The sequence below is a fragment of the Phasianus colchicus genome, chromosome 29 (genome assembly GCF_987193195.1).
Source record: "Phasianus colchicus chromosome 29, bPhaCol1.hap1.1, whole genome shotgun sequence".
In the NCBI taxonomy this organism is placed as follows: Eukaryota; Metazoa; Chordata; class Aves; order Galliformes; family Phasianidae; genus Phasianus; species Phasianus colchicus.
Window position 1 is genome coordinate 3488495 of NC_143464.1, and position 27999 is coordinate 3516493.

General features: G+C 58.4%; 1 protein-coding gene and 1 pseudogene across 6 annotated transcripts; both read left to right on the plus strand.

The window, feature by feature from the left end:
- LOC149914658 (uncharacterized) lies at positions 1-27929 on the plus strand. 6 transcript variants are annotated; one of them, XM_090126719.1, is made up of 12 exons: positions 1-127; positions 2688-2735; positions 2838-2888; positions 11576-11650; positions 15856-15903; positions 17801-17855; positions 19106-19195; positions 22064-22127; positions 24581-24647; positions 26138-26180; positions 26265-26354; positions 27635-27790. In XM_090126719.1, exons 1-12 carry the CDS (start codon positions 109-111, stop codon positions 27684-27686), a joined length of 702 nt encoding a protein of 233 aa, XP_089982845.1. In that variant the 5' UTR covers positions 1-108; the 3' UTR covers positions 27687-27790. The 6 variants fall into 6 exon arrangements, with proteins under 6 accessions (XP_089982845.1, XP_089982846.1, XP_089982847.1 ...); XM_090126720.1 differs by having other exon boundaries at positions 24620-24647; XM_090126721.1 differs by lacking the exons at positions 24581-24647; positions 26138-26180; positions 26265-26354 and having other exon boundaries at positions 27635-27929.
- Positions 14316-15381, plus strand: LOC149914659 (uncharacterized; annotated as a pseudogene).
- Positions 27930-27999: the final 70 nt, after the last annotated feature.

Sequence of the window (27999 nt, forward strand, 5' to 3'; positions counted from 1 at the left end):
AGTGGGTTGTTCTGACCGGAAGTGGGGGAGCTGTGACCGGAAGTGGGTTGTTCTGACCGGAAGTCGGTCCCCACATACCATCAGGAGCTGCCATCCCCCTGCAGAACCATGGAGAGCAGAGAGCAGAGTGAGGGCACGGCCCCCTGACACCTCCCAGCAGCCCCACATCCCCCCAAATACCCCCAAACCCCCCCATCCCTCCATCCTCACCTCCCCCCACACCTCATCCCCAACATCCCCCATCCCTCCTCCCCCCATTCCCCCAACATCCCCACATCCCCTCTACCCCAAAATCACCCCAGCCCTCCATTCTCCCATCCCCAAATCCCCCATCCCCATGTCCCCCCATCCCCAAATCCCCTCTTTTCACACACCCTCCTATGCCCTCACCTCCCATCCCCCCAACATCCCCCCATCTCCCCAAGCCCCCCCAAATCCCCCCATCCGTCCATCCCCCCATCCCCCAACATCCCCACCTCCCCTCATCTTTCCATCCCCCCACCCCCCATTCTCCCCTCCCCCCCATCCCCCCAACCCCCCAGCATCCCCCCATCCCCAAATCCTCCCATCCCCCCAACACCCCTCCATCCCCCCAGCATCCCCATAGCCCCCAAAATCCCCACATCCCCCCAAAATGCCCCCCATCCCCACAACCTCCCATTCCCCCAACATCCCCACATCCCCCCAACAACCCCCATTTCTCCATCCCCCCATTCCCCCCCCACATTCCCCCATCCCCCCATGCACCCCAAATCCCCACATCCCCCCCACATCCCCCCACCCCCCACTTCCCAACATCCCCCCAACATCCCCACATCCCCCCAAAATCCCCCCATCCCTCCATCCCCCATCCCCCATTCCCCCCAGGCCCCCCAAAATCCCCCCATCCCATCATCCCCCATCTCCTATTCCCCCCCAAAATCCCCCCAGATCCCTCAAAATCCCCAAATCTCCCCATCCCTCATCCCCCATTTCCCCCCAATCCCCCCATACCCCCAAAATCCCCCCATCCCTCCATCCCCCATCGCCCATTCCCCCCAAATCCCCCCAGATCCCCCCATCCCCCATCCCCCCATTCCCCCCACCCCCCAAAACCTCCCCATTCCCCCTTCCCCCCATCCCCCCATGCACCCCAAATCCCCCCATCCCTCCCCCATCCCCCCACCCCCCACTCCCCAACATCCTCTCAACATCCCCACATCCCCCCCAAAATCCCTCCATCCCTCCATTCCCCATCCCCCATTCCCCCCCAATCCCCCCAGATCCCCCAAAATCCCCCCATACCTCCCCAAATCCCCCCATCCCTCCATCCCCCGTCTCCCCCAATCCCCCCAGACCCCCCCAAAATCCCCCCATTCCTCCATCCCCCATCCCCCCCCATTCCCCCAGACCCCCCAAATCCCCCCATCCTCCCATCCCTGCTTCCCCCCCCAAATCCCCCCTTCCCCCCATCCCTGCTTCCCCCCATGCACCCAAAATCCCCCCATTCCCCCCAAATCCCCCCTCCCCCATCCCCTCATCCCCCCAAAATGCCCCCAACATCCCCCCATCCCCCCATTCCCCCCCAATACCCCCAAATCCCCCCCAAATCCCCCGATTCCTCCATCCCCAATCCCCCATAACCCCCCATTCCCCCAGACCCCCCCAAATCCCCCCATCCCCCCATCCCCCCATGCACCCAAAATCCCCCATTCCCCCCAAATCCCCCCTCCCCCATCCCCTCATCCCCCCAAAATGCCCCCAACATCCCCCCATACCCCCATCCCCCCCAATCCCCCCAGACCCCCCCAAAATCCCCCGATTCCTCCATCCCCCATTACCCCCCCATTCCCCCAGACCCCCCAAAATCCCCCCATCCCTCCATCCCCCATCCCCCATTCTCCCCCAATCCCCCCAAACTCCCCCAAATCCCCCCCATCCCCCCATTCCTTCTTTCCCCACATCCCCCCATGCACCCCAAATCCCCCCATTCCCCCCATCCCCCCACCCCCCACTCCCCAACATCCCCCCAACATCCCCACAACCCCCAAAATCCCCCCGTCCCCCCATTCCCCCCCAATCCCCCCAGATCCCCCAAATCCCCCCCATCCCCCATCCCCCCTTCCCCCCATCCCCCCATGCACCCAAAATCCCCACATCCCCCCAAAATTCCCCCATCCCCCCAGACCCCAAAAATCCCCCCATCCCCCCATTCCCCCCCATCCCCCCAAACCTCCCCCAAATCCCCCCATCCCTTCTTCCCCCATCCCCCATTCCCCCCCCATTCCCCCAGACCCCCCCAAATCCCCCCAACCCCTCATCCCCCCTTCCCCACATCCCCCCACCCCAAAATCCGGCAATCCCCCCATCCCCCATCCCCCATTCCCCCCCAATCCCCCCAAACGCCCCCATTCCCCCCCATCCCCCCATACCTCCCCAAATCCTCCCATCTCCCCCTTCCCCCCATCCCCCCATGCACCCAAAATCCCCACATCCCCCCAAAATTCCCCCATCCCCCCAGACCCCAAAAATCCCCCCATCCCCCATCCCCCCATTCCCCCCCATCCCCCCAAACCTCCCCCAAATCCCCCCATCCCCCATTCCCCCATCCCCCCTTCCCCCCCAATCTCCCCATTCCCCCCCATCCCCCCCAAAATCCCCCCATCCCCCTTCCCCACATCCCCCCCAAATCCCCCCGACCCCCACAGGACCCCCCCGTGTCGCTGACTCAGAGCTGCCCACCCCACTGCCACCAGGTACCTCCGTGTCCCCCCCACATCCCCCCCACGTCCCCCCCCCCAGCCCCACAGATCCCTCCTGACCCCATAACTTCCCCCCCTCCCCAAATCCCCCCACAGGGGCACCAAAGGTAGAAGCGTTGCTGGGGCAGATCCGTGCTCTGCACCGGGGTGAGCGCCGTGTCCCCACCACCCCAAAATGTCCCCACTGTGTCCCCATGACCCCAAAATGTCCCCAGTACATCACCGTGACCCCAAAATGTCCCCACTGTGTCCCCATGACCCTAAAATGTTCCCACTGCGTCCCCATGACCCCAAAATGTCCCCACTGCGTCCCCATGACCCCAAAATGTTCCCAATACTTCACCGTGACCCCAAAATGTCCCCACTGCATCCCCACGACCCCAAAATGTCCCCAATACGTCACTGTGACCCCAAAATGTCCCCACTGTGTCCCCACGACCCCAAAATGTCCCCATACATCACTGTGACCCCAAAATGTCCCCACTGTGTCCCCACGACCCCAAAATGTCCCCACTACATCACCATGACCCCAAAATGTCCCCACTGTGTTCTCATGACCCCAAAATGTCCCCACTGCATCACCGTGACCCCAAAATGTCCCCACTGTGTCCCCACCACCCCAAAATGTCCCCATACATCACTGTGACCCCAAAATGTCCCCACTGTGTCCCCACGACCCCAAAATGTCCCCACTACATCACCATGACCCCAAAATGTCCCCACTGTGTTCTCATGACCCCAAAATGTCCCCACTGCATCACCGTGACCCCAAAATGTCCCCACTGCGTCCCCACCACCCCAAAATGTCCCCACAACATCATCATGACCCCAAAATGTCCCCACTGTGTTCTCATGACCCCAAAATGTCCCCACTGTGTCCCCACGACCCCAAAATGTCCCCAATACTTCACCATGACCCCAAAATGTCCCCACTGTGTCCCCATGACCCCAAAATGTCCCCACTGCGTCCCCACCACCCCAAAATGTCCCCACAACATCATCATGACCCCAAAATGTCCCCACTGTGTTCTCATGACCCCAAAATGTCCCCACTGTGTCCCCACGACCCCAAAATGTCCCCAATATATCACCGTGACCCCAAAATGTCCCCACTGTGTCCCCACAACCCCAAAATGTCCCCAATACATCACCACGACCCTAAAATGTCCCCATATATCACTGGGACCCCCAAATGTCCCCACTGCATCACCATGACCCCAAAATGTCCCCGCTGTGTCCTCATGACCCCAAAATGTCCCCAATACATCACCGTGACCCCAAAATGTCCCCAGTGTGTCCCCACGACCCCAAAATGTCCCCACTGTGTCCCCAAGACCCCAAAATGTCCGCAATACATCACCGTGACCCCAAAATGTCCCCACTGTGTCCCCATGACCCTAAAATGTTCCCACTGCGTCCCCATGACCCCAAAATGTCCCCAATACTTCACCTTGACCCCAAGATGTCCCCACTGTGTCCTCATGACCCCAAAATGTTCCCAATACTTCACCGTGACCCCAAAATGTCCCCAACGCATCACTGTGACCCCAAAATGTCCCCACTGTGTCCCCAAGACCCCAAAATGTCCGCAATACATCACCGTGACCCCAAAATGTCCCCATATATCACTGGGACCCCCAAATGTCCCCACAAAATCACCATGACCCCAAAATGTCCCCACTGCATCACCGTGACCCCAAAATGTCCCCACTGTGTCCCCAAGACCCCAAAATGTCCGCAATACGTCACTGTGACCCCAAAATGTCCCCACTGTGTCCCCATGACCCCAAAATGTCCCCAGTGTGTCCCCATGACCCCAAAACGTCCCCACTGCTTCACCATGACCCCCAAATGTCCCCAATACATCACCGTGACCCCAAAATGTCCCCACTGCGTCCCCACCACCCCAAAATGTCCCCACAACATCATCATGACCCCAAAATCTCCCCACTGTGTTCTCATGACCCCAAAATGTCCCCACTGTGTCCCCACGACCCCAAAATGTCCCCAGTACATCACCACGACCCTAAAATGTCCCCATATATCACTGGGACCCCCAAATGTCCCCACAAAATCACCATGACCCCAAATGTCCCCACTGTGTCCCCACGACCCCAAAATGTCCCCAATACTTCACCGTGACCCCAAAATGTCCCCACTGTGTCCCCACGACCCCAGAATGTCCCCAATACATCACTGTGACCCTAAAATGTCCCCATATATCACTGGGACCCCCAAATGTCCCCGTGACCCCAAAATGTCCCCACTGTGTCCTCATGACCCCAAAACGTTCCCAATACTTCACCACGACCCCAAAATGTCCCCACTGTGTCCTCATGACCCCAAAATGCTCCCAATACATCACCGTGACCCCAAAATGTCCCCACTGCATCCCCACGACCCCAAAATGTCCCCACTGCAGCACCGTGACCCCAAAATGTCCCCAGTGTGTCCCCACAACCCCAAAATGTCCCCACTGTGTCCCACGACCGCAAAATGTCCCCAATACATCACCAGGACCTTAAAATGTCCCTACTGTGTCCCCATGACCCCAAAATGTCCCCACTGCATCACCGTGACCCCAAAATGTCCCCACTGCGTCCCCACCACCCCACAATGTCCCCACAACATCATCATGACCCCAAAATCTCCCCACTGTGTTCTCATGACCCCAAAATGTCCCCACTGTGTCCCCACGACCCCAGAATGTCCCCAATACATCACTGTGACCCTAAAATGTCCCCATATATCACTGGAACCCCCAACTGTCCCCGTGACCCCAAAATGTCCCCACTGTGTTCTCATGACCCCAAAATGTCCCCACTGTGTCCCCACGACCCCAAAATGTCCCCAATACTTCACCGTGACCCCAAAATGTCCCCACTGTGTTCTCATTACCCCAAAATGTCCCCACTGTGTCCCCACCACCCCAAAATGTCCCCAATACATCACCATGACCCTAAAATGTCCCCATATATCACTGGGACCCCCAAATGTCCCCACTGCATCACCATGACCCCAAAATGTCCCCGCTGTGTCCTCATGACCCCAAAATGTCCCCAATACATCACCGTGACCCCAAAATGTCCCCACTGTGTCCCCATGACCCCAAAATGTCCCCAATACTTCACCTTGACCCCAAGATGTCCCCACTGTGTCCACACGACCCCAAAATGTCCCCACTGCATCACCGTGACCCTAAAATGTCCCCACTGCGTCCCCACCACCCCAAAATGTCCCCAATACATCACCACGACCCCAAAATATCCCCATATATCACTGGGACCCCCAAATGTCCCCACTGCATCACCGTGACCCCAAAATGTCCCCACTGCGTCCCCACCACCCCACAATGTCCCCACAACATCATCATAACCCCAAAATCTCCCCACTGTGTTCTCATGACCCCAAAATGTCCCCACTGTGTCCCCACGACCCCAAAACGTCCCCAATACATCACCGTGACCCCAAAATGTCCCCACTGTGTCCCCACCACCCCAAAATGTCCCCAATACATCACTGTGACCCCAAAATGTCCCCACTGTGTCCCCATGACCCCAAAATGTCCCCAGTGTGTCCCCACAACCCCAAAATGCTCCCAATACATCACTGTGACCCCAAAATGTCCCCCCTGCATCACAATGACCCCAAAATGTCCCCACTGCGTCCCCACCACCCCAAAATGTCCCCAGTGTGTCCCCACGACCCCAAAATGTCCCCAATACATCACTGTGACCCCAAAATCTCCCCACTGTGTCCCCACGACCCTAAAATGTCCCCACTGCATCACCGTGACCCCAAAATGTCCCCACTGTGTCCCCACAACCCCAGAATGTCCCCAATACATCACCGTGACCCCAAAATGTCCCCACTGTGTCCCCATGACCCCAAAATGTCCCCACCGTGTCCCCACGACCCCAAAATGTCCCCAATACTTCACCATGACCCCAAAATGTCCCCACTGTGTCCCCACGACCTCAAAATGTCCCCAATACATCACCACGACCCTAAAATGTCCCCATACATCACTGGGACCCCCAAATGTCCCCACTGGATCACCATGACCCCAAATGTCCCCACTGTGTCCCCACGGCCCCAAAATGTCCCCACTACATCACCGTGACCCCAAAATGTCCCCAGTGTGTCCCCACGACCCCAAAATGTCCCCACTACATCACCGTGACCCCAAAACGTCCCCACTGCGTTCTCATGACCCCAAAATGTCCCCACTACATCACCATGACCCCAAAATGTCCGCACTGTGTTCTCATGTCCCCAAAATGTCCCCACTGCATCACCGTGACCCCAAAATGTCCCCACTGCGTCCCCACAACCCCAAAATGTCCCCAATACATCACCACAACCATAAAATGTCCCCATATATCACCGTGACCCCAAAATATCCCTACTGTGTCCCCACGACCCCAAAATGTCCCCACTACATCACCATGACCCCAAAACGTCCCCACTGCGTTCTCATGACCCCAAAATGTCCCCAGTGTGTCCCACCACCCCAAAATGTCCCCACAACATCATCATGACCCCAAAATCTCCCCACTGTGTTCTCACGACCCCAAAATGTCCCCAATACATCACCATGACCCCAAAATGTCCCCAGTATGTCCCCACAACCCCAAAATGTCCCCACTGCGTCCCCATGACCCCAAAATGTCCCCACTGCGTCCCCACCACCCCAAAATGTCCCCACTGCATCACCGTGACCCCAAAATGTCCCCAATACATCACCGTGACCCCAAAATGTCCCCACTGTGTCCCCACGACCCCAAAACGTCCCCAGTGTGTTCTCATTACCCCAAAATGTCCCCACTGTGTCCCCATGACCCCAAAACGTCCCCACTGCATCACCATGACCCCAAAATGTCCCCACTGTGTCCCCATGACCCCAAAATGTCCCCAGTGTGTCCCACAACCCCAAAATATCCCCAATACATCACCGTGACCCCAAAATGTCCCCAGTGTGTCTCCACAACCCCAAAATGTCCCCACTGTGTCCCCATGACCCCAAAACGTCCCCACTGCGTCCCCACGACCCCAAAATGTCCCCAATATATCACCGTGACCCCAAAATGTCCCCACTGCGTCCCCACAACCCCAAAATGTCCCCAATACATCACCACGACCCTAAAATGTCCCCATATATCACTGGGACCCCCAAATGTCCCCACTGCATCACCATGACCCCAAAATGTCCCCGCTGTGTCCTCATGACCCCAAAATGTCCCCAATACATCACCGTGACCCCAAAATGTCCCCACTGTGTCCCCATGAACCCAAAATGTCCCCAATTCTTCACTGTGACCCCAAAATGTCCCCACTGCTTTCTCATGACCCCAAAATGTCCCCACTGCGTCCCCACCACCCCAAAATGTCCCCACAACATCATCATGACCCCAAAATCTCCCCACTGTGTTCTCATGACCCCAAAATGTCCCCACTGTGTCCCCACGACCCCAGAATGTCCCCAATACATCACTGTGACCCTAAAATGTCCCCATATATCACTGGGACCCCCAAATGTCCCCGTGACCCCAAAATGTCCCCACTGTGTTCTCATGACCCCAAAATGTCCCCAATACACCACCGTGACCCCAAAATGTCCCCACTGTGTCCCCACCACCCCAAAATGTCCCCAATACACCACCGTGACCCCAAAATGTCCCCTCTGTGTCCCCACGACCCTAAAATGTCCCCACTGCATCACCGTGACCCCAAAATGTCCCCACTGTGTCCCCATGAACCCAAAATGTCCCCAATTCTTCACTGTGACCCCAAAATGTCCCCACTGCATTCTCATGACCCCAAAATGTCCCCACTGCGTCCCCACAACCCTAAAAAGTCCCCACTGCATCCCCATGACCCCAAAATGTCCCCAATACATCACCACGACCCTAAAATGTCCCCATATATCACTGGGACCCCCAAATGTCCCCACTGCATCACCACAACCCCAAAATGTCCCCACTGTGTCCCCATGACCCCAAAATGTCCCCAATACATCACCGTGACCCCAAAATGTCCCCAGTATGTCCCCACAACCCCAAAATGTCCCCACTGCGTCCCCATGACCCCAAAATGTCCGCAATACATCACCGTGACCCCAAAATGTCCCCACTGCGTCCCCATGACCCCAAAATGTTCCCAATACTTCACCGTGACCCCAAAATGTCCCCACTGTGTCCCCACGACCCCAGAATGTCCCCAATACATCACCATGACCCCAAAATGTCCCCATATATCACTTGGACCCCAAAATGTCCCCACAACATCACCGTGACCCCAAAATGTCCCCAACACATCACTGTGACCCCAAAATGTCCCCACTGTGTCCCCATGTCCCCAAAATGTCTCCAAAGCCCCCAATGTCCCCAAAACCCCAAAATGTCCCCACATCCCCCAGAGACCCCAATGTCCCCACACCCCTCAATGTCCCCAAAGCCCCCATGTCCCCACACCCCCCAATGTCCCCAACCCCCCCAATGTCCCCAAATCCCCCTGATGTCACCACTCCCCCCGATGTCCCCAATGTCCCCAAACCCCCCAGTGTCCCCAACCCCCCCAATGTCCCCACACCCCCCGATGTCCCCAAATCCCCCCAATGTCCCCAACCCCCCCGATGTCCCCAAATCCCCCCATGTCCCCCCAATGTCCCCACACCCCCCGATGTCCCCAAATCCTCCGATGTCCCCAAACCCCCCAACGTCCCCAAATCCCCCCAACCCCCCCCGATGTCCCCAACCCCCCCGATGTCCCCAAATCCCCCCAACCCCCCCCGATGTCCCAAATCCCCCCAATGTCCCCAAATCCCCCCATGTCCCCCCAATGTCCCCAAACCCCCCCGATGTCCCCACATCCCCTGATGTCCCCAAACCCCCCAATGTCCTCAAATACCCCCAATGTCCCCAAATCCTCCGATGTCCCCAAATCCCCCCATGTCCCCCCAGTGTCCCCACACCCCCCAATGTCTCCACACCCCCCAATGTCCCCAAATCCCCCAATGTCCCCAAATCCTCCGATGTCCCCAAATCCCCCCATGTCCCCAAATCCTCCTGATGTCCCCACTCCCCCCGATGTCCCCAATGTCCCCAAACCCCCCAGCGTCCCCAAACCCCCCAATGTCCCCAACCCCCCAATGTCCCCAAAGCCCACCAATGTCCCCAACCCCCCAATGTCCCCAAATCCCCCCAACCCCCCCCAATGTCCCCACACCCCCCAATGTCTCCACACCCCCCAATGTCCCCAAATCCCCCCAATGTCCCCGACCCCCCCGATGTCCCCAAATCCCCCCATGTCCTCCCAATGTCCCCACACCCCCCAATGTCTGCACACCCCCCGATGTCCCCCAACCCCCCCGATGTCCCCAAATCTCCCCAGTGTCCCCAAACCCCCCAATGTCCCCCCAATGTCCCCAATGCCCCCAATGTCCTCAAACCCCCCAATGTCCCCAAATCCCCCCAACCCCCCCCAATGTCCCCACACCCCCCAATGTCTCCACACCCCCCGATGTCCCCAAATCCCCCCAATGTCCCCGACCCCCGCCAGTGTCCCCAAATCCCTCTGATGTCCCCAACCCCCCCCATGTCCCCCCAGTGTCCCCACACCCCCCAATGTCCCCACACCCCCCAATGTCCCCAAATCCCACCAATGTCCCCGACCCCCCCGATGTCCCCAAATGCCCCCAACCCCCCCCGATGTCCCCACAGCCCCTGATGTCCCCAATTTCCCCCAATGACACCAAATTCGCCAATGTCCCCAAACCCCCCGATGTCCCCAAATCCCCCCAACCCCCCCCGATGTCCCCAACCCCCTGATGTCCCCGACGCCCCTGATGTCCCCAAATCCCCCAATGTCCCCAACTTCCCCCAATGTCCCCAAATCCCCCCATGTCCCCCCAGTGTCCCCACACCCCCCAATGTCCCCAAATCCCCCTGATGTCCCCAAATCCCCCAATGTCCTCAAATCCCCCCAATGTCCCCAAATCCTCTGATGTCCCGAAATCCCCCCATGTCCCCCCAGTGTCCCCACACCCCCCAATGTCTGCACACTCCGCGATGTCCCCAACCCCCCCGATGTCCCCAAATCCCCCAAAGTCCCCCCAATGTCCCCAACCCCCCAATGTCCCCAAATCCCCCCATGTCCCCCCAGTGTCCCCACACCCCCCAATGTCTGCACACCCCCCAATGTCCCCAAATCCCCCGATGTCCCCAAACCCCCCCAATGTCCCCACACCCCCCAATGTCTCCACACCCCCCAATGTCCCCAAATCCTCCGATGTCCCCAAATCCCCCAATGTCCCCAACCCCCCCAATGTCCCCAATGCCCCCAATGTCCTCAAACCCCCCAGTGTCCCCAAACCCCCCGATGTCCCCAAACCCCCCAATGTCCCCAAATCCCCCAAAGTCCCCCCAATGACCCCAACTTCCCCCAATGTCCCCAAATCCCCCCATGTCCCCCCAATGTCCCCACACCCCCCAATGTCTCCACACCCCCCAATGTCCCCAAATCCCCCCAATGTCCCCGACCCCCCCGATGTCCCCAAATCCCCCCATGTCCCCCCAATGTCCCCACACCCCCCGATGTCCCCAAATCCCCCTGATGTCCCCAAATCCCCCAATGTCCCCAACCCCCCCAATGTCCCCAATGCCCCCAATGTCCTCAAACCCCCCAGTGTCCCCACACCCCCCGATTTCCCCAAACCCCCCAATGTCCCCAAATCCCCCAAAGTCCCCCCGATGTCCCCAACCCCCCGATGTCCCCCCAGTGTCCCCACACCCCCCGATGTCCCCGAGCCCCCGATGTCCCCCTGTCCCCCCCAGGCTGCCATGCGGGCGCTCAGGCCGTGGCTCAGAGCCAGGCGCGCAGCGAGGAGCTGCGGCAGCACCTGGAGCAGCGTGAGTGGGGGGGGACCCCAAAGTGACACGGGGACACCCCTAAATGGCACGGGGACACCCCTAAATGCAACGGGGACACCCCAAAATGGCACGGGGACACCCCTAAATGGCACGGGGACACCCCAAAGTGACACGGGGACACCCCTAAATGGCACGGGGACACCCCAAAATGCAACGGGGACACCCCAAAGTGACACGGGGACACCCCAAAATGGCACGGGGACACCCCAAAATGGCACGGGGACACCCCAAAGTGACACGGGGACACCCCTAAATGCAACGGGGACACCCCAAAGTGACACGGGGACACCCCTAAATGCAACGGGGACACCCCTAAATGGCACGGGGACACCCCAAAGTGACACGGGGACACCCCTAAATGGCACGGGGACACCCCAAAATGGCACGGGGACACCCCAAAGTGACACGGGGACACCCCTAAATGGCACGGGGACACCCCTAAATGGCACGGGGACACCCCTAAATGGCACGGGGACACCCCAAAGTGACACGGGGACACCCCTAAATGGCACGGGGACACCCCAAAGTGACACGGGGACACCCCAAAATGGCACGGGGACACCCCAAAGTGACACGGGGACACCCCTAAATGGCACGGGGACACCCCAAAGTGACACGGGGACACCCCTAAATGCAACGGGGACACCCCAAAGTGACACGGGGACACCCCAAAATGGCACGGGGACACCCCAAAATGCAACGGGGACACCCCAAAGTGACACGGGGACACCCCTAAATGGCACGGGGACACCCCAAAGTGACACGGGGACACCCCTAAATGGCACGGGGACACCCCTAAATGCAACGGGGACACCCCAAAGTGACACGGGGACACCCCAAAATGGCACGGGGACACCCCAAAATGCAACGGGGACACCCCAAAGTGACACGGGGACACCCCTAAATGGCACGGGGACACCCCAAAGTGACACGGGGACACCCCTAAATGGCACGGGGACACCCCTAAATGCAACGGGGACACCCCAAAGTGACACGGGGACACCCCTAAATGGCACGGGGACACCCCAAAGTGACACGGGGACACCCCTAAATGCAACGGGGACACCCCAAAGTGACACGGGGACACCCCTAAATGGCACGGGGACACCCCTTAAATGGCACGGGGACACCCCTAAATGCAACGGGGACACCCCAAAGTGACACGGGGACACCCCATAACCCATGGGGGCACCCCATAATCCATGGGACACCCCAAAATGCCATGGGGACACTCTATAATCCATGGGGTCACCCCAAAATCCATGGGATCACCCCAAAATCCATGGGGTCACCCCAAAAATGACATGGGGTCACCCCAAAATGGCACGGGGACACCCCAAAATCTATGGGGTCACCCCAAAATGACAGGGAGACACCCCAAAAATGACACAGGGACATCCTATAATCTATGGGGTCACCCCAAAAATGCCATAGGATGCCCCAAAAATGACTCAAGATACCCCATAATCCGTGGTGGACATCCTATAGTCCATGGGGTCACCCCAAAAATGACATGGGGACACCCCAAAAATGACATGGGATCACCCCAAAATCCATGGGATCACCCCAAAAATGACATGGGGTCACCCCAAAATGGCACGGGGACACCCCATAACCCATGGGGACACCCCGTAATCCATGGGGTCACCCCAAAATGACAGGGAGACACCCCAAAAAAGACACGAAGGCATCCTATAATCTATGGGGTCACCCCAAAAATGCCATAGGATGCCCCAAAATGACATGGGGACACCCCAAAATCCATGGGGACATCCCAAAAATGACACAGGACACCCCAAAATGCCATGCGGACACCCTATAATCCATGGGGGCACCCCAAAAATGACATGGGGTCACCCCAAAATGGCACCGGGACACCCCATAACCCATGGGGACACCCAATAATCCATGGGGTCACCCCAAAATGACAGGGAGACACCCCAAAAATGACACAGGGGCATCCTATAATCTATGGGGTCACCCCAAAATGACAGGGAGACACCCCAAAAATGACATGGGGGCATCCTATAATCTATGGGGTCACCCCAAAAATGCCATTGGGTGCCCCAAAAATGACACAGGACACCCCAAAATCCATGGGGACATCCCATAAGACATGGGGACACCCCAAAATGACACAGGGACACCCCATAATCCATGGGATCAACCCCAAAATGCCATAGGGACACCCTATAATCCATGGGACACCCCAAAAATGACATAGGGACACCCCATAATCTATGGGGTCACCCCAAAATGCCATGGGACGCCCCAAAATGACATGGGGACATCCCAAAATCCATGTGGACACCCCAAAAATGACAGGGGCATCCTATAATCTATGGGGTCACCCCAAAATGCCATGGGGGCACCCCAAAATCCATGGGGTCACCCCCAAAATGACACGGGGACACCCCAAAATGACAGGGAGACACCCCAAAAAAGACACGAAGGCATCCTATAATCTATGGGGTCACCCCAAAAATGCCATAGGATGCCCCAAAAACGACACAGGACACCCCAAAATCCATGGGGACATCCCATAAGCCATGGGGGCACCCCAAAATGACACGGGGACACCCTATAATCTGTGGGGACACCCCAAAAATGCCATAGGGTGCCCCAAAAATGACACGGGGACACCCCAAAATCCATGGGGACACCCCAAAAATGACACAGGGACACCCTATAATCTATGGGGTCACCCCAAAACCAGACGTCACCCATTGCACCCCAACAGTGTCCCCTCAATGTCCCCATTGTGTCCCCCAATGTCCCCCAATGTCCCCAATGTCCCCCAACGTCCCCTCAATGTCCCCATTGTGTCCCCCCAATGTCCCCCAATGTCCCCCAATGTCCCCAATGTCCCCCAATGTCCCCACAATGTCCCCATTGTGTCTCCCCAGTGTCCCCCAATGTCCCCAATGTCCCCTCAATATCCCCCAATGTCCCCTCACTGTCCCCATTGTGTCCCCCAATGTCCCTCAATGTCCCCAACGTCCCCTCAATGTCTCCCTAATGACCCATAATGTCCCCCAATGTCCCCTCACTGTCCCCATTGTGTCCCCCCATTGTCCCCCAATGTCCCCCAATGTCCCCAATGTCCCCCAATGTCCCCTCAATTCCCCCATTATGTCCCCCAATGTCCCTATTGTCCCCCAATGTCCCCTCAATTCCCCCATTATGTCCCCCCAATGTCCCCCAATGTCCCCCAATGTCCCCAATGTCCCCTCATTGTCCCCATAATGTCCCCCAGTATCCCCTCAGTGTCCCCCAGTGTCCCCTCACTGTCCCCATTGTGTCCCCCCAATGTCCCCCAAGGTCCTCTCAATGTCCCCAATGTCCCCCCAATGTCCCATAATGTCCCCCAGTGTCCCCTCAATATCCCCCAGTGTCCCCTCACTGTCCCCATTGCGTCCCCCCAATGTCCCATAATGTCCCCCAATGTCCCCAATATCCCTCAATGTCCTCTCACTGTCTCCATTGTGTCCCCCCAATGTCCCCAAATGTCCTCAATGTCCCCACAATGTCCCCCAATGTCCCCCCAATGTCCCCCAATGTCCCCCAATGTCCCCAATGTCCCCAGTGTCTCCTGAATGTCCCCTCAATGTCCCCCAATGTCCCCAATATCCCCCAATGTCCCCCAATGTCCCCAATGTCCCCCCAATGTCTCCCCAGTGTCCCCAGATGGTCCTTCAATGTCCCCATAAAGTCCCCCAAGGTCCTCTCAGTGTCCCCCCAATGTCCCCCAATGTCCCCCAGTGTCCCCTCAATATCCCCCAGTGTCCCCTCACTGTCCCCATTGCGTCCCCCCAATGTCCCCCCAATGTCCCCCAATGTCCCCAATATCCCTCAATGTCCTCTCAATGTCCCTCAATGTCCCCAACGTCCCCTCAATGTCCCCTCAATGTCCCCCAATGTCCCCCAATGTCCCCCAATGTCCGCAATGTCCCCCCAATGTCCCCATTGTGTTCCCCCAATGTCCCCACAATGTCCCCCAATGTCCCCACTGTCCCCTCAATGTCCCCAATGTCCCCTCAATGTCCCCCAATGTCCCCAATGTCCCCATAATGTCCCCATTGTCCCCCAATGTCACCCAATGTCCCCTCAATGTCCCCCAATGTCCCCCCAATGTCCCCAATGTCCCCCAATGTCCCCTCACTGTCCCCTCGTTGTCCCCACAGTGGAGCAGCGTCAGGAGGAGCTGGAGGTGCTGTGGCAGCAGCAGCACGGTGGGTGTCACCCTTTGTCACCCTTTGTCACCTTCTGTCACCTTGTGTCACCCCCTTGTGTCACCCTGTGTCACCCTTTGTCACCTTCTGTCACCCCGTGTCATCCCCTTTGTCACCTTTAGTCACCTTTTGTCACCCTTTGTTACCCTTTGTCACCTTCTGTCGCCTCGTGTCACCCCCGTGTTGCCCTGTGTCACACTTTGTCACCCTTTGTCACCTGCTGTCACCCCGTGTCACCCCCTTTGTCACCTTTAGTCACCTTTTGTCACCCTTTGTTACCCTTTGTCACCTTCTGTCACCTTGTGTCACCCCCCATGCCCCCCTGTGTCACCCTTTGTCACCTTCTGTCACCCCGTGTCATCCCCTTTGTCACCCTTAGTCACCTTTTGTCACCCTTTGTTACCCTTTGTCACCCTCTCTCACCTTGTGTCACCCCCTTGTGTCACCCTTTGTCACCTTCTGTCACCTTCTGTCACCGCTTTCTCACCCTTAGTCACCTCTTGTCACCCTTTGTTACCCTTTGTCACCTTCTGTCGCCTCGTGTCACCCCCGTGTTGCCCTGTGTCACCCTTTGTCACCTGCTGTCACCCCGTGTCACCCCCTTTGTCACCCTTAGTCACCTTTTGTCACCCTTTGTTACCCTTTGTCACCTTCTGTCACCTCGTGTCACCCCCCTGTGTCACCCTTTGTCACCCTTTGTCACCTTCTGTCACCCTGTGTCATCCCCTTTGTCACCCTTAGTCACCTTTTGTCACCCTTTGTTACCCTTTGTCACCTTCTGTCACCTCGTGTCACCCCCCACATCACCCCCCATGTCCCCCTGTGTCACCCCCTGATATCCCCCATGTCACCACCCCATGTCACCCTCGTGTCACCCCCCCTTATCACTCCATGTCCCCCTGTGTCACCCCCATGTCCCCTCCGTCTCCCCCCCATGTCACCCCCCATGTCCCCCCATGTCACCCCCCGATATCCCCCTTGTCACCCCCACGTCAACCCCAATGTCCCCCCATGTCACCCCATGTAACCTTATCGTGTCACCCCCCCATGTCATTTTGTGTCCCCTCGTGTCACCCCCCCGTGTCACCCCTCCTTATCATTCCACATCACCCTATGTCACCCCCATGTCCCCTCTGTGTCCCCCCCATGTCACCCCCACGTCACCCCCAATGTCCCCCCATGTCCCCCCACATAGCCCTGTCATGTCACCCCCCCATGTCATTTTGTGTCCCCTTGTGTCACCCCCTCGTGTCCCCCCCATGTCCCCCCCATGTCACCCCCCATGTCCCCCCCATGTCACCCCCCATGTCACCCCCCATGTCCCCCCATGTCACCCCCCGATATCCCCCTTGTCAGCCCCCATGTCACCCCCAATGTCCCCCCATGTCACCCCATGTAACCTTATCGTGTCACCCCCCCATGTCATTTTGTGTCCCCTCGTGTCACCCCCCGTGTCCCCCAACATCTCCCCCCATGTCCCCCCCATGTCCCCCTGTGTCACCCCCGAGATCCCCCCTTGTCACCCCCCATGTCACCCCCCCATGTCACCCCCGACATCCCCCCATGTAACCTTATCATGTCACCCCCCCATGTCATTTTGTGTCCCCTTGTGTCACCCTCTTGTGTCCCCCCCATGTCTCCCCCCATGTCACCCCCCATGTCCCCCCCATGTCCCCCCCAATGTCCCCCCCATGTCCCCCTGTGTCACCCCCGATAACCCCCCCTTGTCACCCCCCATGTCACCCCCCCATGTCACCCCCAACATCCCCCCATGTCACCCCATGTAACCTTATCGTGTCACCCCCCCATGTCATTTTGTGTCCCCTTGTGTCACCCCCTCGTGTCCCCCCCATGTCACCCCAATGTCCCCCCCATGTCACCCCCCGTCCCCCCCCAGAGGCGCTGCGCATGGCGAGGTCGCGCTGGCAGGAGGTGGAGGCTGAAGGACAAAGGTCAGCTGGGGGGGGAAGGAGAACAACGACCCTGACCTCTGACCTCTGACCTCAACCCCTGACCTCTGACCTCTAACCTCAACCCCTGACCTCTGACCTCTGACCTCAACATCTGACCCCTGACCCAACCACTGATCTGTGACCCCGACCTCTGGCCTCACACTCCTGACCCCAACGACCCTGACCTCTCACTCCTGACCCTGACCTCTGACCCCTGACCCTGACCTCTGACCCCTGACCCCAACTTCTAACGCCTGACCCAACCACTGACCTGTGACCCCGACCTCTGACCTCACACCCCTGACCCCAACCTCTAACTTCTCACTCCTGACCCTGACCTCTGACCCCTGACCCTGACCTTTGACCCCTGACCCCAACTTCTGACCCCTGACCCAACCACTGACCTGTGACCCCGACCTCTGACCTCACACCCCTGACCCCAACCTCAGACTTCTCACTCCTGACCCTGACCTCTGACCCCTGACACTGACCTCTGACGCCTGACACTGACCTCTGACCCCTGACCCCTGACCCCAACTTCTGACCCCTGACCCAACCACTGACCTGTGACCCCAACTTCTGACCTCACACCCCTGACCCCAACGACCCTGACCTCTCACTCCTGACCCTGACCTCTGACCTCTGACCCCAACTTCTGACCTCTGATCCTTCACCCCAACCTCTGACCTGTGACCCCAACCTCTGACCCCTGGCCCTGACCTCTGACCTCTGACCCCTGACACAACCACTGACCCCCAATGACTGACCTCTGACCCAACCTCTGACCTCTGACCCCAATCAATGGACCTCAGACCCCTCGCTGATGACCCTTGACCCCAGTGCTGAACCCTGACCCCATCCAATGACCCCTGACCCCTCCCTGATGACCCCTGACCCCAGTGCTGACCTCTAACCCCCAACCTCTGACCCCTGACCCCCCACCCATTGACCCCTGACCCCTCCCTGATGACCCCTGACCCCAACTGCTGACCCCAATTGCTGACCCCCAACTGTTGACCCCTGACCCCAATGCTGACCCCTGACCCCAGTGCTGACCTCTAACCCCCAACCTCTGACCCCTGACCCCCACCCATTGACCCCTGACCCCTCCCTGATGACCCCTGACCCCAACTGCTGACCCCAATTGCTGACCCCTGACCCCCATCCATTGACCTCTGACCCCTCCCTGATGACCCCTGACCCCCATCCATTGACCTCTGACCCCTCCCTGATGACCTCTGACCCCTCAGGAGGCTCCAGCTGTGCCTGGGGCGGCAGCGGGACCTGGAGGGGACAGCAGAGCAGAGGGGAAAACTGAGGGACCTGCGCCGGGGACACAGGTGGCACCGAGGGGACAACAGGGGGACAGTGAGGGGACACAGTGGGGACAGTGAGGGGACATTATGGGGACAATGTGGGGACAATGTGGGGACAATGAGGGGACACAGTGGGGACACAATGGGGACAGTGAGGGGACAGTGAGGGGACACAATGGGGACAATGAGGGGGACAGTGAGGGGACACAATGGGGACACAATGGGGACAGTGAGGGGACAGTGAGGGGACACAATGGGGACAATGAGGGGGACAGTGAGGGGACACAATGGGGACAATGAGGGGGACAGTGAGGGCACACAATGGGGACACAATGGGGACAGTGAGGGGACAACAGGGGAGAGTGAGGGCACACAATGGGGACACAATGGGGACACAATGGGGACAACAGGGGGACAACAGGGGGACAATGAGGGGACACAATGGGGACATAATGGGGACAACGAGGGGACATTGAGGGGACAGTGTGGGGACAATGAGGGGATATTGAGGGGACATTGAGGGGGACATTATGGGGATGATGAGGGGACAATGAGGGGACACAGTGGGGACAGTGAGAGGACATTGAGGGGACAATGAAGGGACATTGGGGACACAATGGGGACATAATGGGGACAATGAGGGGACACTGAGGGGACAAAAGGGGGACAGTGAGGGGACAGAGTGGGGACAGTGAGGGGACACAATGGGGACAACAGGGGAACAGTGAGGGGACACAATGGGGACACAATGGGGACAGTGAGGGGACACAATGGGGACAATGAGGGGGACAGTGAGGGGACACAGTGGGGACACAATGGGGACAGTGAGGGGACACAATGGGGACACAATGGGGACACAATGGGGACAGTGAGGGCACACAATGGGGACACAATGGGGACAGTGAGGGGACACAATGGGGACAGTGAGGGCACACAATGGGGACACAATGGGGACAACAGGGGGACAATGAGGGGACACAATGGGGACAGTGAGGGGACACAATGGGGACAACAGGGGAACAGTGAGGGGACACAATGGGGACAGTGAGGGGACACAATGGGGACACAATGGGGACAGTGAGGGGACAACAGGGGGAGAGTGAGGGCACACAATGGGGACACAATGGGGACACAATGGGGACAACGGGGACAATGAGGGGACACAATGGGGACATAATGGGGACAACGAGGGGACATTGAGGGGACAGTGTGGGGACAATGAGGGGATATTGAGGGGACATTGAGGGGGACATTATGGGGATGATGAGGGGACAATGAGGGGACACAATGGGGACAGTGAGAGGACATTGAGGGGACAATGAAGGGACATTGGGGACACAATGGGGACATAATGGGGACAATGAGGGGACACTGAGGGGACAAAAGGGGGACAGTGAGGGGACACAATGGGGACTCAATGGGGACACAATGGGGACAACGGGGACAATGAGGGGACACAATGGGGACATAATGGGGACAGTGAGGGGACAATGTGGGGACAATGAGGGGACACAGTGGGGACACAATGGGGACAGTGAGGGGACAATGTGGGGACAATGAGGGGACAAGAGGGGGACAGTGAGGGGACACAGTGGGGACACAGTGGGGACACAATGGGGACAGTGAGGGGACAAGGAGGGGACAAGGAGGGGACAAGGAGGGGACATTGAGGGGACATTGGGGGACATCGAGGGGACAATGAGGGGACACAATGGGGACATTATGGGGACAGTGAGGGAACAATGAGGGGACAATGAAGGGACATTGAGGGGGACAATGAGGGGACAGCGTGGGGACAATGAGGGGACACTGGGGGGACATTGAGGGGACATTGAGGGGGGACACAATGAGGGACACAACGGGGACAGTGAGGGGCACTGAGGGGACAAGGAGGGGACAAGGAGGGGACATTGGGGGGACATTGAGGGGACATTGAGGGGACAGTGAGGAGACAATGTGGGGACAATGAGGGGACAAGAGGGGGGACAGTGAGGGGACACAGTGGGGACACAATGGGGACATTGAGGGGACAACAGGGGGACAGTGTCAGGATACAGAGGGGACACTGAAGGGACACAGTGGGGACAATGAAGGGACATTGAGGGGACAGTGAGGGGACATATGGGGACAGTGAGGGGATAATGAGGGGATAACGTGGGGACACTGAGGAGACAATAGGGGGACATTGAGGGGACAACGAGGGGACATTGAGGGGACAGTGTGGGGACAATGAGGGGATATTGAGGGGACACTGAGGGGGACATTATGGGGATGATGAGGGGACAATGAGGGGACACAATGGGGACAGTGAGAGGACATTGAGGGGACAATGAAGGGACATTGGGGACACAATGGGGACATAATGGGGACAATGAGGGGACACTGAGGGGACAAAAGGGGGACAGTGAGGGGACACAGTGGGGACACAATGGGGACACAATGGGGACAGTGAGAGGACAACAGGGGGACAGTGAGGGGACACAATGGGGACATTGAGGGGACAGTATGGGGACAAAGAGGGGACATTGAGGGGACAACAGGGGGACAAGGAGGGGACATTGGGGGGACACAATGGGGACATTGAGGGGGCAGAGTGGGGACAATGAGGGGACATTGGAGGGACACTGGGGGGACATTGAGGTGACATTGAGGGGGGACACAATGGGGACACAATGGGGACATTATGGGACAATGAAGGGACATTGAGGGGACATTGAGGGGGACATTATGGGGATGATGAGGAGACAATGAGGGGACAGTGAGGGACACAATGGGGACACAACGGGGACAATGAGGGGACACAATGGGGACACAACGGGGACAGTGAGGGGCACTGAGGGGACAACAAGGGGACATTGGGGACATTGAGGGGACACGGCCCCCTGTCCCCAGAGAGGATTTCTGGCAGCAGCTGGAGGCCCTGATGGAGGAGCACAAGCGGCTGCAGCGCGAGCACGTGAGCCCACGGTGTCACCTCATCTGTCACCTCCTGTCACCTCCTGTCACCCCGAGTCAACCTGTGTCACCCCATGTGTCGCCTTATGTCACCCCGTGTCACCCCGTGTCACCTCATGTCACCCATCTGTCACCTCGTGTCACCTCGTGTCACCCCATGTCACCCATCTGTCACCTTGTCACCTCGCGTCACCCCGTGTCAACCTGTGTCACCCCATGTGTCGCCTTATGTCACCTCAAGTCACCCCGTGTCACCCTGTGTCACCTCATGTCACCCCATCTGTCACCTCGTGTCACCTCGTGTCACCCCATGTCACCCATCTGTCACCTTGTCACCCCATGGCACCCCACATCACCCTGTGTCATTTCATGTCACCCCATCTGTCACCTCGTGTCACCTCGTGTCAACCTGTGTCACCCCATGTGTCGCCTTATGTCACCTCAAGTCACCCCGTGTCACCCTGTGTCACCTCATGTCACCCCATCTGTCACCTCGTGTCACCTCGCGTCACCTTGTGTCAACCTGTGTCACCTCATGTCACCCCATCTGTCACCTCATGTCACCTCACGGCACCCCATATCACCCTGTATCACCTCATGTCACCTCATCTGTCACCTCCTGTCACCCCATGTCAACCTGTGTCACCCCATGTGTCGCCTTATGTCACCTCAGGTCACCTCATGTCACCCCATGTCACCCATCTGTCACCTTGTCACCTCGCGTCACCCCGTGTCAACCTGTGTCACCCCATGTGTCGCCTTATGTCACCTCAGGTCACCCCGTGTCACCCTGTGTCACCTCATGTCACCCCATCTGTCACCTCGTGTCACCTCGTGTCACCCCATGTCACCCATCTGTCACCTTGTCACCCCACGGCACCCCACATCACCCTGTGTCACCTCATCTGTCACCTCATCTGTCACCTCGTGTCACCCCGTGTCAACCTGTGTCACCCCATGTGTCTCCTTATGTCACCCCGTGTCACCCATCTGTCACCCCATGTCACCCATCTGTCACCTTGTCACCCCACGGCACCCCACATCACCCTGTGTCACCTCATGTCACCTCATCTGTCACCTCGCGTCACCTCGTGTCAACCTGTGTCACCCCATGTGTCGCCTTGTGTCACTTCAGGTCACCCCGTGTCACCCCATGTCACCCATCTGTCACCTTGTCACCCCACGGCACCCCACATCACCCTGTGTCACCTCATCTGTCACCTCGTCTGTCACCTCCTGTCACCTCCTGTCATCTCCTGTCACCCCATGTGTCGCCTTGTGTCACTTCAGGTCACCCCGTGTCACCCGTGTCAACCTGTGTCACCCCACATGTCACCCCATCTGTCATCTCATGTCCCCCCATGTCACCCTCCATGTCACCCCCATGTCACCCCATGTCACCCTGTGTGTCACCTTATGCCACCTCAAGTGTCACCCCACGTGTCACCCCTTGTCACCCCACGTGTCACCTCACGTGTCAACCCTACATCACCTTATGTGACCCCATGTCCCTCCAGGTGTCACCCCACATGTCACCCCATGTGTCACCCCTTGTCACCCCTTGTCACCCTGTGTCACCCCATTTGTCCCCTCTTGTCACCCTGTGTCACCCCATCTGTCACCCCATCTGTCACCTCATGTGCCACCCTGTCACCTTATGTCACCCCCATGTCACCCCATGTCACCCTTTGTCACCCCATGTCACCCTGTGTGTCACCTTATGTCACCTCACGTGTCCTCCCATGCGTCGCCCCACGTGTCACCCCTTGTCACCCCATGTGTCACCTTGTCACCCCATGTGTCACCCCATCTGTCACCCCATCTGTCCCCCCTTGTCACCCTTTGTCACCCCACATGTCACCCCATGTGTCACCTCATGTGTCACCCCATCTGTCACCCCATCTGTCACCTCATGTCCCCCCATGTCACCCTCCATGTCACCCCCATGTCACCCCATGTCACCCTGTGTGTCACCTTATGCCACCTCAAGTGTCACCCCACGTGTCACCCCATGTGTCAACCCTACGTCACCTTATGTGACCCCATGTCACCCCATGTGTCACCCCATCTGTCACCTCATCTGTCACCTCATGTGCCACCCTGTCACCTTATGTCACCCCACATGTCACCCCATGTCACCCTGTGTCACCTTATGTCACCCCATCTGTCACCTTGTCACCCCATCTGTCACCTTATGTCACCCCCATCTGTCACCTCATGCCACCATATGTCACCCCATGTCACCCTGTGTCGCCTTATGTCACCCCATCTGTCACCTTGTCACCCCATCTGTCACCTTATGTCCCCCCATGTCACCCCCCATGTCACCCCATACCCCCACGTCCCACCATGCCCCACATGTCACCCCATGTCCCCCCACGTGTCCCCCCCCGTGTCACCCCCGTGTCACCCCATGTCCCCTCACACCCCCCCACGTCCCCCGATGTCCCCCAGTCCCCGCCGGCGCTGGTGGCCGCGCTGTCCCACCTGCAGGTGACAGAAGATGAGCTGCTGAGGCACGGTGAGGTGCCAGCCCCATCCGTGCCCTCCGTGTCCCCAAATGTCCCCAAATGTCACCACAATGTCCCCAAACGTCCCCACGGTCACCCCATGTATCCCCACAGTGGCGCCGTGTCCCCCATTGTCCCCCAGTGTCCCCACAGTATCCCCCAGGGTCCCCCAATGTCCCCCATTGTCCCCATTGTCCCCACGTCCTTAAATGTCCCCAAATGTCCCCCAATGTCCCCATTTTGCCCCATCGCCCCCCATTGTCCCCAATGTCCCCACTGACCCCACTGTCCCCATTGATCCCAATGACCTCAATGTCCCCAATGTCCTCAATTGTGCCCATGTCCTTAAATGTCCCCAAATGTCCCCCAAATGTCCCCTAATGACCCCAATGTCCCCATTGCCCCGTTGTCCCCCATTGTCCCCATTGTCCCCCATTGTCCCCACTGACCCCATTGTCCCCAATGTCCCCCAATGTCCCCCAATGTCCCCATTGTCCCCAATGCCCCCACTGACCCCATTGACCCCAGTGTCCCCAATTCCCCAAATGTCCTCACATCCTTAAATGTCCCCAATGTCCCCAATCCCCCATTGACCCCATTGACCCCAATGTCCCCATTGACCCCAATGTCCCCACTGACCCCATTTCCCCCCCGTCCCCAATATCCCCCATTGTCCCCCAACGTCCCCATGTCCTTAAATGTCCCCAAATGTCCCCACTGACCCCATTGACCCCAATGTCCCCCAATGTCCCCATTGCCCCGTTGTCCCCCAATGTCCCCAAAGTCCTCAATGTCCCCATTGACCCCCATGTCCCCAGTGTCCCCAATGCCCCCATTGACCCCATTGCCCCACAATGTCCCCAATGTCCCCACTGACCCCATTGTCCCCAATGTCCCCCAATGTCCCCATATCCTTCAATGTCCCCATTGATCCCAATGTCCCCATTGCCCCCGTTGACCCCATTGACCCCAGTGTCCCCAATATCCCCAAATGTCCTCACATCCTTAAATGTCCCCAATGTCCCCAATCCGCCATTGACCCCATTGACCTCCATGTCCCCAATGTCCCCCAAATGTCCCCCAATGTCCCCAATGTCCCCATTACCCAACTGACCCCATTGACCCCAAATGTCCCCAACATCCCCAATGTCCCCATTGACCCCATTGTCCCCATTGACCCCATTGACCTCCATGTCCCCAATGTCCCCATTGACCCCAATGTCCCCATTGACCCCATTGACCCCAATGTCCCCACATCCTTCAATGTCCCCAAATGTCCCCCAGTAGTTCCCCAATGTCCCCAGTGTCCCAATGCCCCCATTGACCCCCACCGACCCCAATGCCCCCATTGACCCCATTGATCCCAATGCCCCCATTGACCCCATTGTCCCCAATGTCCCCGCTGCCCCCCACGCCCCCAACACCCCCCAATGTCCCCATGTCCCCCATTGTCCCCATATGGGGACACACCCCCACCTTCCCCCATTTCCCCTCTCCCCAGAAGCCACAGAGGCTCAGCTGGGCCCCGAGGGCCACACGACCGTGTGAGTGTCACCCCCCCAAACCCCCCCCCCCAGCTTTGGGGACACACGGAGGTGACACAAAGGTGACCCCGCTGTCCCCTCCAGCCTCCTGATGCAACGCGAGCACTGCGGGGCCAGGGGACAAATGGGGACAGCAGTGGGACGGAGGAGGGCACAGCAGGGCCGGAGGGACAGGTGGGGACAGCAGCGACACCCCCCCCCCCTGCCTTTGTCACCTTCCCCCCTCCCCCCGCCGTGTTTGGTGTCACCATCGCTGTCACCTCCCCTCTGTGCTCAGTGTCACCCCCCAGCCCCTCCTCTGTGCTCAGTGTCACCATCACCGTCACTGTCACCCCCCCGTGTTTGATGTCACCATCCCTGTCACCCCCCAACCCCCTCGTGTTCAATGTCACCATCACTGTCCCCCCCCCGTGTTTGGTGTCACCATCTCTGTCACCTCCCCTCTGTGCTCAGTGTCACCCCCCAACCCCTCCTCTGTGCTCGGTGTCACCATCACTGTCACCTCTCCAACCCCCCCCCATGTTTGATGTCACCATCACTGTCACCCCCCAACTCCCCTCTATGTCTGATGTCACCATTGCTGTCACCCCAAACCCCCCCCCCGTATCTGATGTCACCATCACCGTCACCCCCCAACCCCTCCTCTGTGCTCGGTGTCACCATCACTGTCACCTCCAACTCCCCCTCCCATTGTTTCTGGTCACCATCACTGTCACCCCCCCTCTGTGCTCGGTGTCACCATCTCTGTCCCCCCCCCTGGTGCTCAGTGTCACCACCACCATTGTCACCTTCCAACCTCCCCTGTGTTTGATGTCACCGTCACTGTCACCCCCCCGTGCTCAATGTCACCATCACTGTCACCTCCAACCCCCCCCGTGTTCGATGTCACCATCACTGTCACCCCCCAACTCCCCCTCCCATTGTTTCTGGTCACCATCACTGTCACCACCCCCCCCCGTGCTCAGTGTCACCATCTCTGTCCCCCCCCGTGCTCAGTGTCCCCACCATTGTCACCCCCCCAAGCCCCCACTGTGTTTGATGTCACCATCACTGTCACCTCCCAAACCCCCCCCGTGTCTGATGTCACCATAACTGTCACCCCCAGACCCCCCCGTGCTCAGTGTCACCATCACTGTCACCTCCAACCCCCCGTGTTTGATGTCGCCACCACTGTCACCTCCCAACCCCCCTCTGTGTTTGATGTCACCATCGCTGTCACCCCCCAACTCCCCTCTATGTCTGATGTCACCATCACCGTCACCTCCACCCCCCCCTCCGTGTTTGATGTCACCGTCACTGTCACCCCCCAACCCTCCCCTCTTTGTTTTTGGTCACCATCACTGTCACCCCCCTGTGTTTGATGTCACCATTACTGTCACCTCCAACCCCCCCGTGTTTGGTGTCACCGTCGCTGTCACCCCCCAACCCCCCCCTATGTCTGATGTCACCCGCAGGCTGGCCGAGGAGTTGAGGTGCCTGCAGCGGCGTGGGGAGGTGACACCGTGAGGTGTTGTGTTGTTGTGCTGTTGTGCTGTTGTATCATTGCGACGTCGCGATGCTGCGTTCTCACGTTGTTCTGTTGTATCGTCGCGACGGCGTGACGTTACGATGTCGTGATGCTGTGTTCTCACATCGTTGCGATGTTGTATCGTTGTGCTGTTGTATCATTGTGATGTTGTGATGCTGTGTCCTCACATCGTTGCGATGTTGTATCGTTGTGATGTTGTATCATTGTGATGTTGTATTGTTGTGATGTATCGTGATGTATCGTTGTGATGTTGTATCATTGTGATGTTGTATCGTTGTGATGTTGTATCGT

Bases quoted from the DNA above. Each gene is read 5' to 3' on its own strand.
- LOC149914658 (XM_090126716.1), top strand. The intron at 2,736-2,837 runs GTACCTCCGTGT...ATCCCCCCACAG, and splicing joins GCCCACCCCACTGCCACCAG to GGGCACCAAAGGTAGAAGCG. The intron at 2,889-11,575 runs GTGAGCGCCGTG...TGTCCCCCCCAG, and splicing joins GATCCGTGCTCTGCACCGGG to GCTGCCATGCGGGCGCTCAG.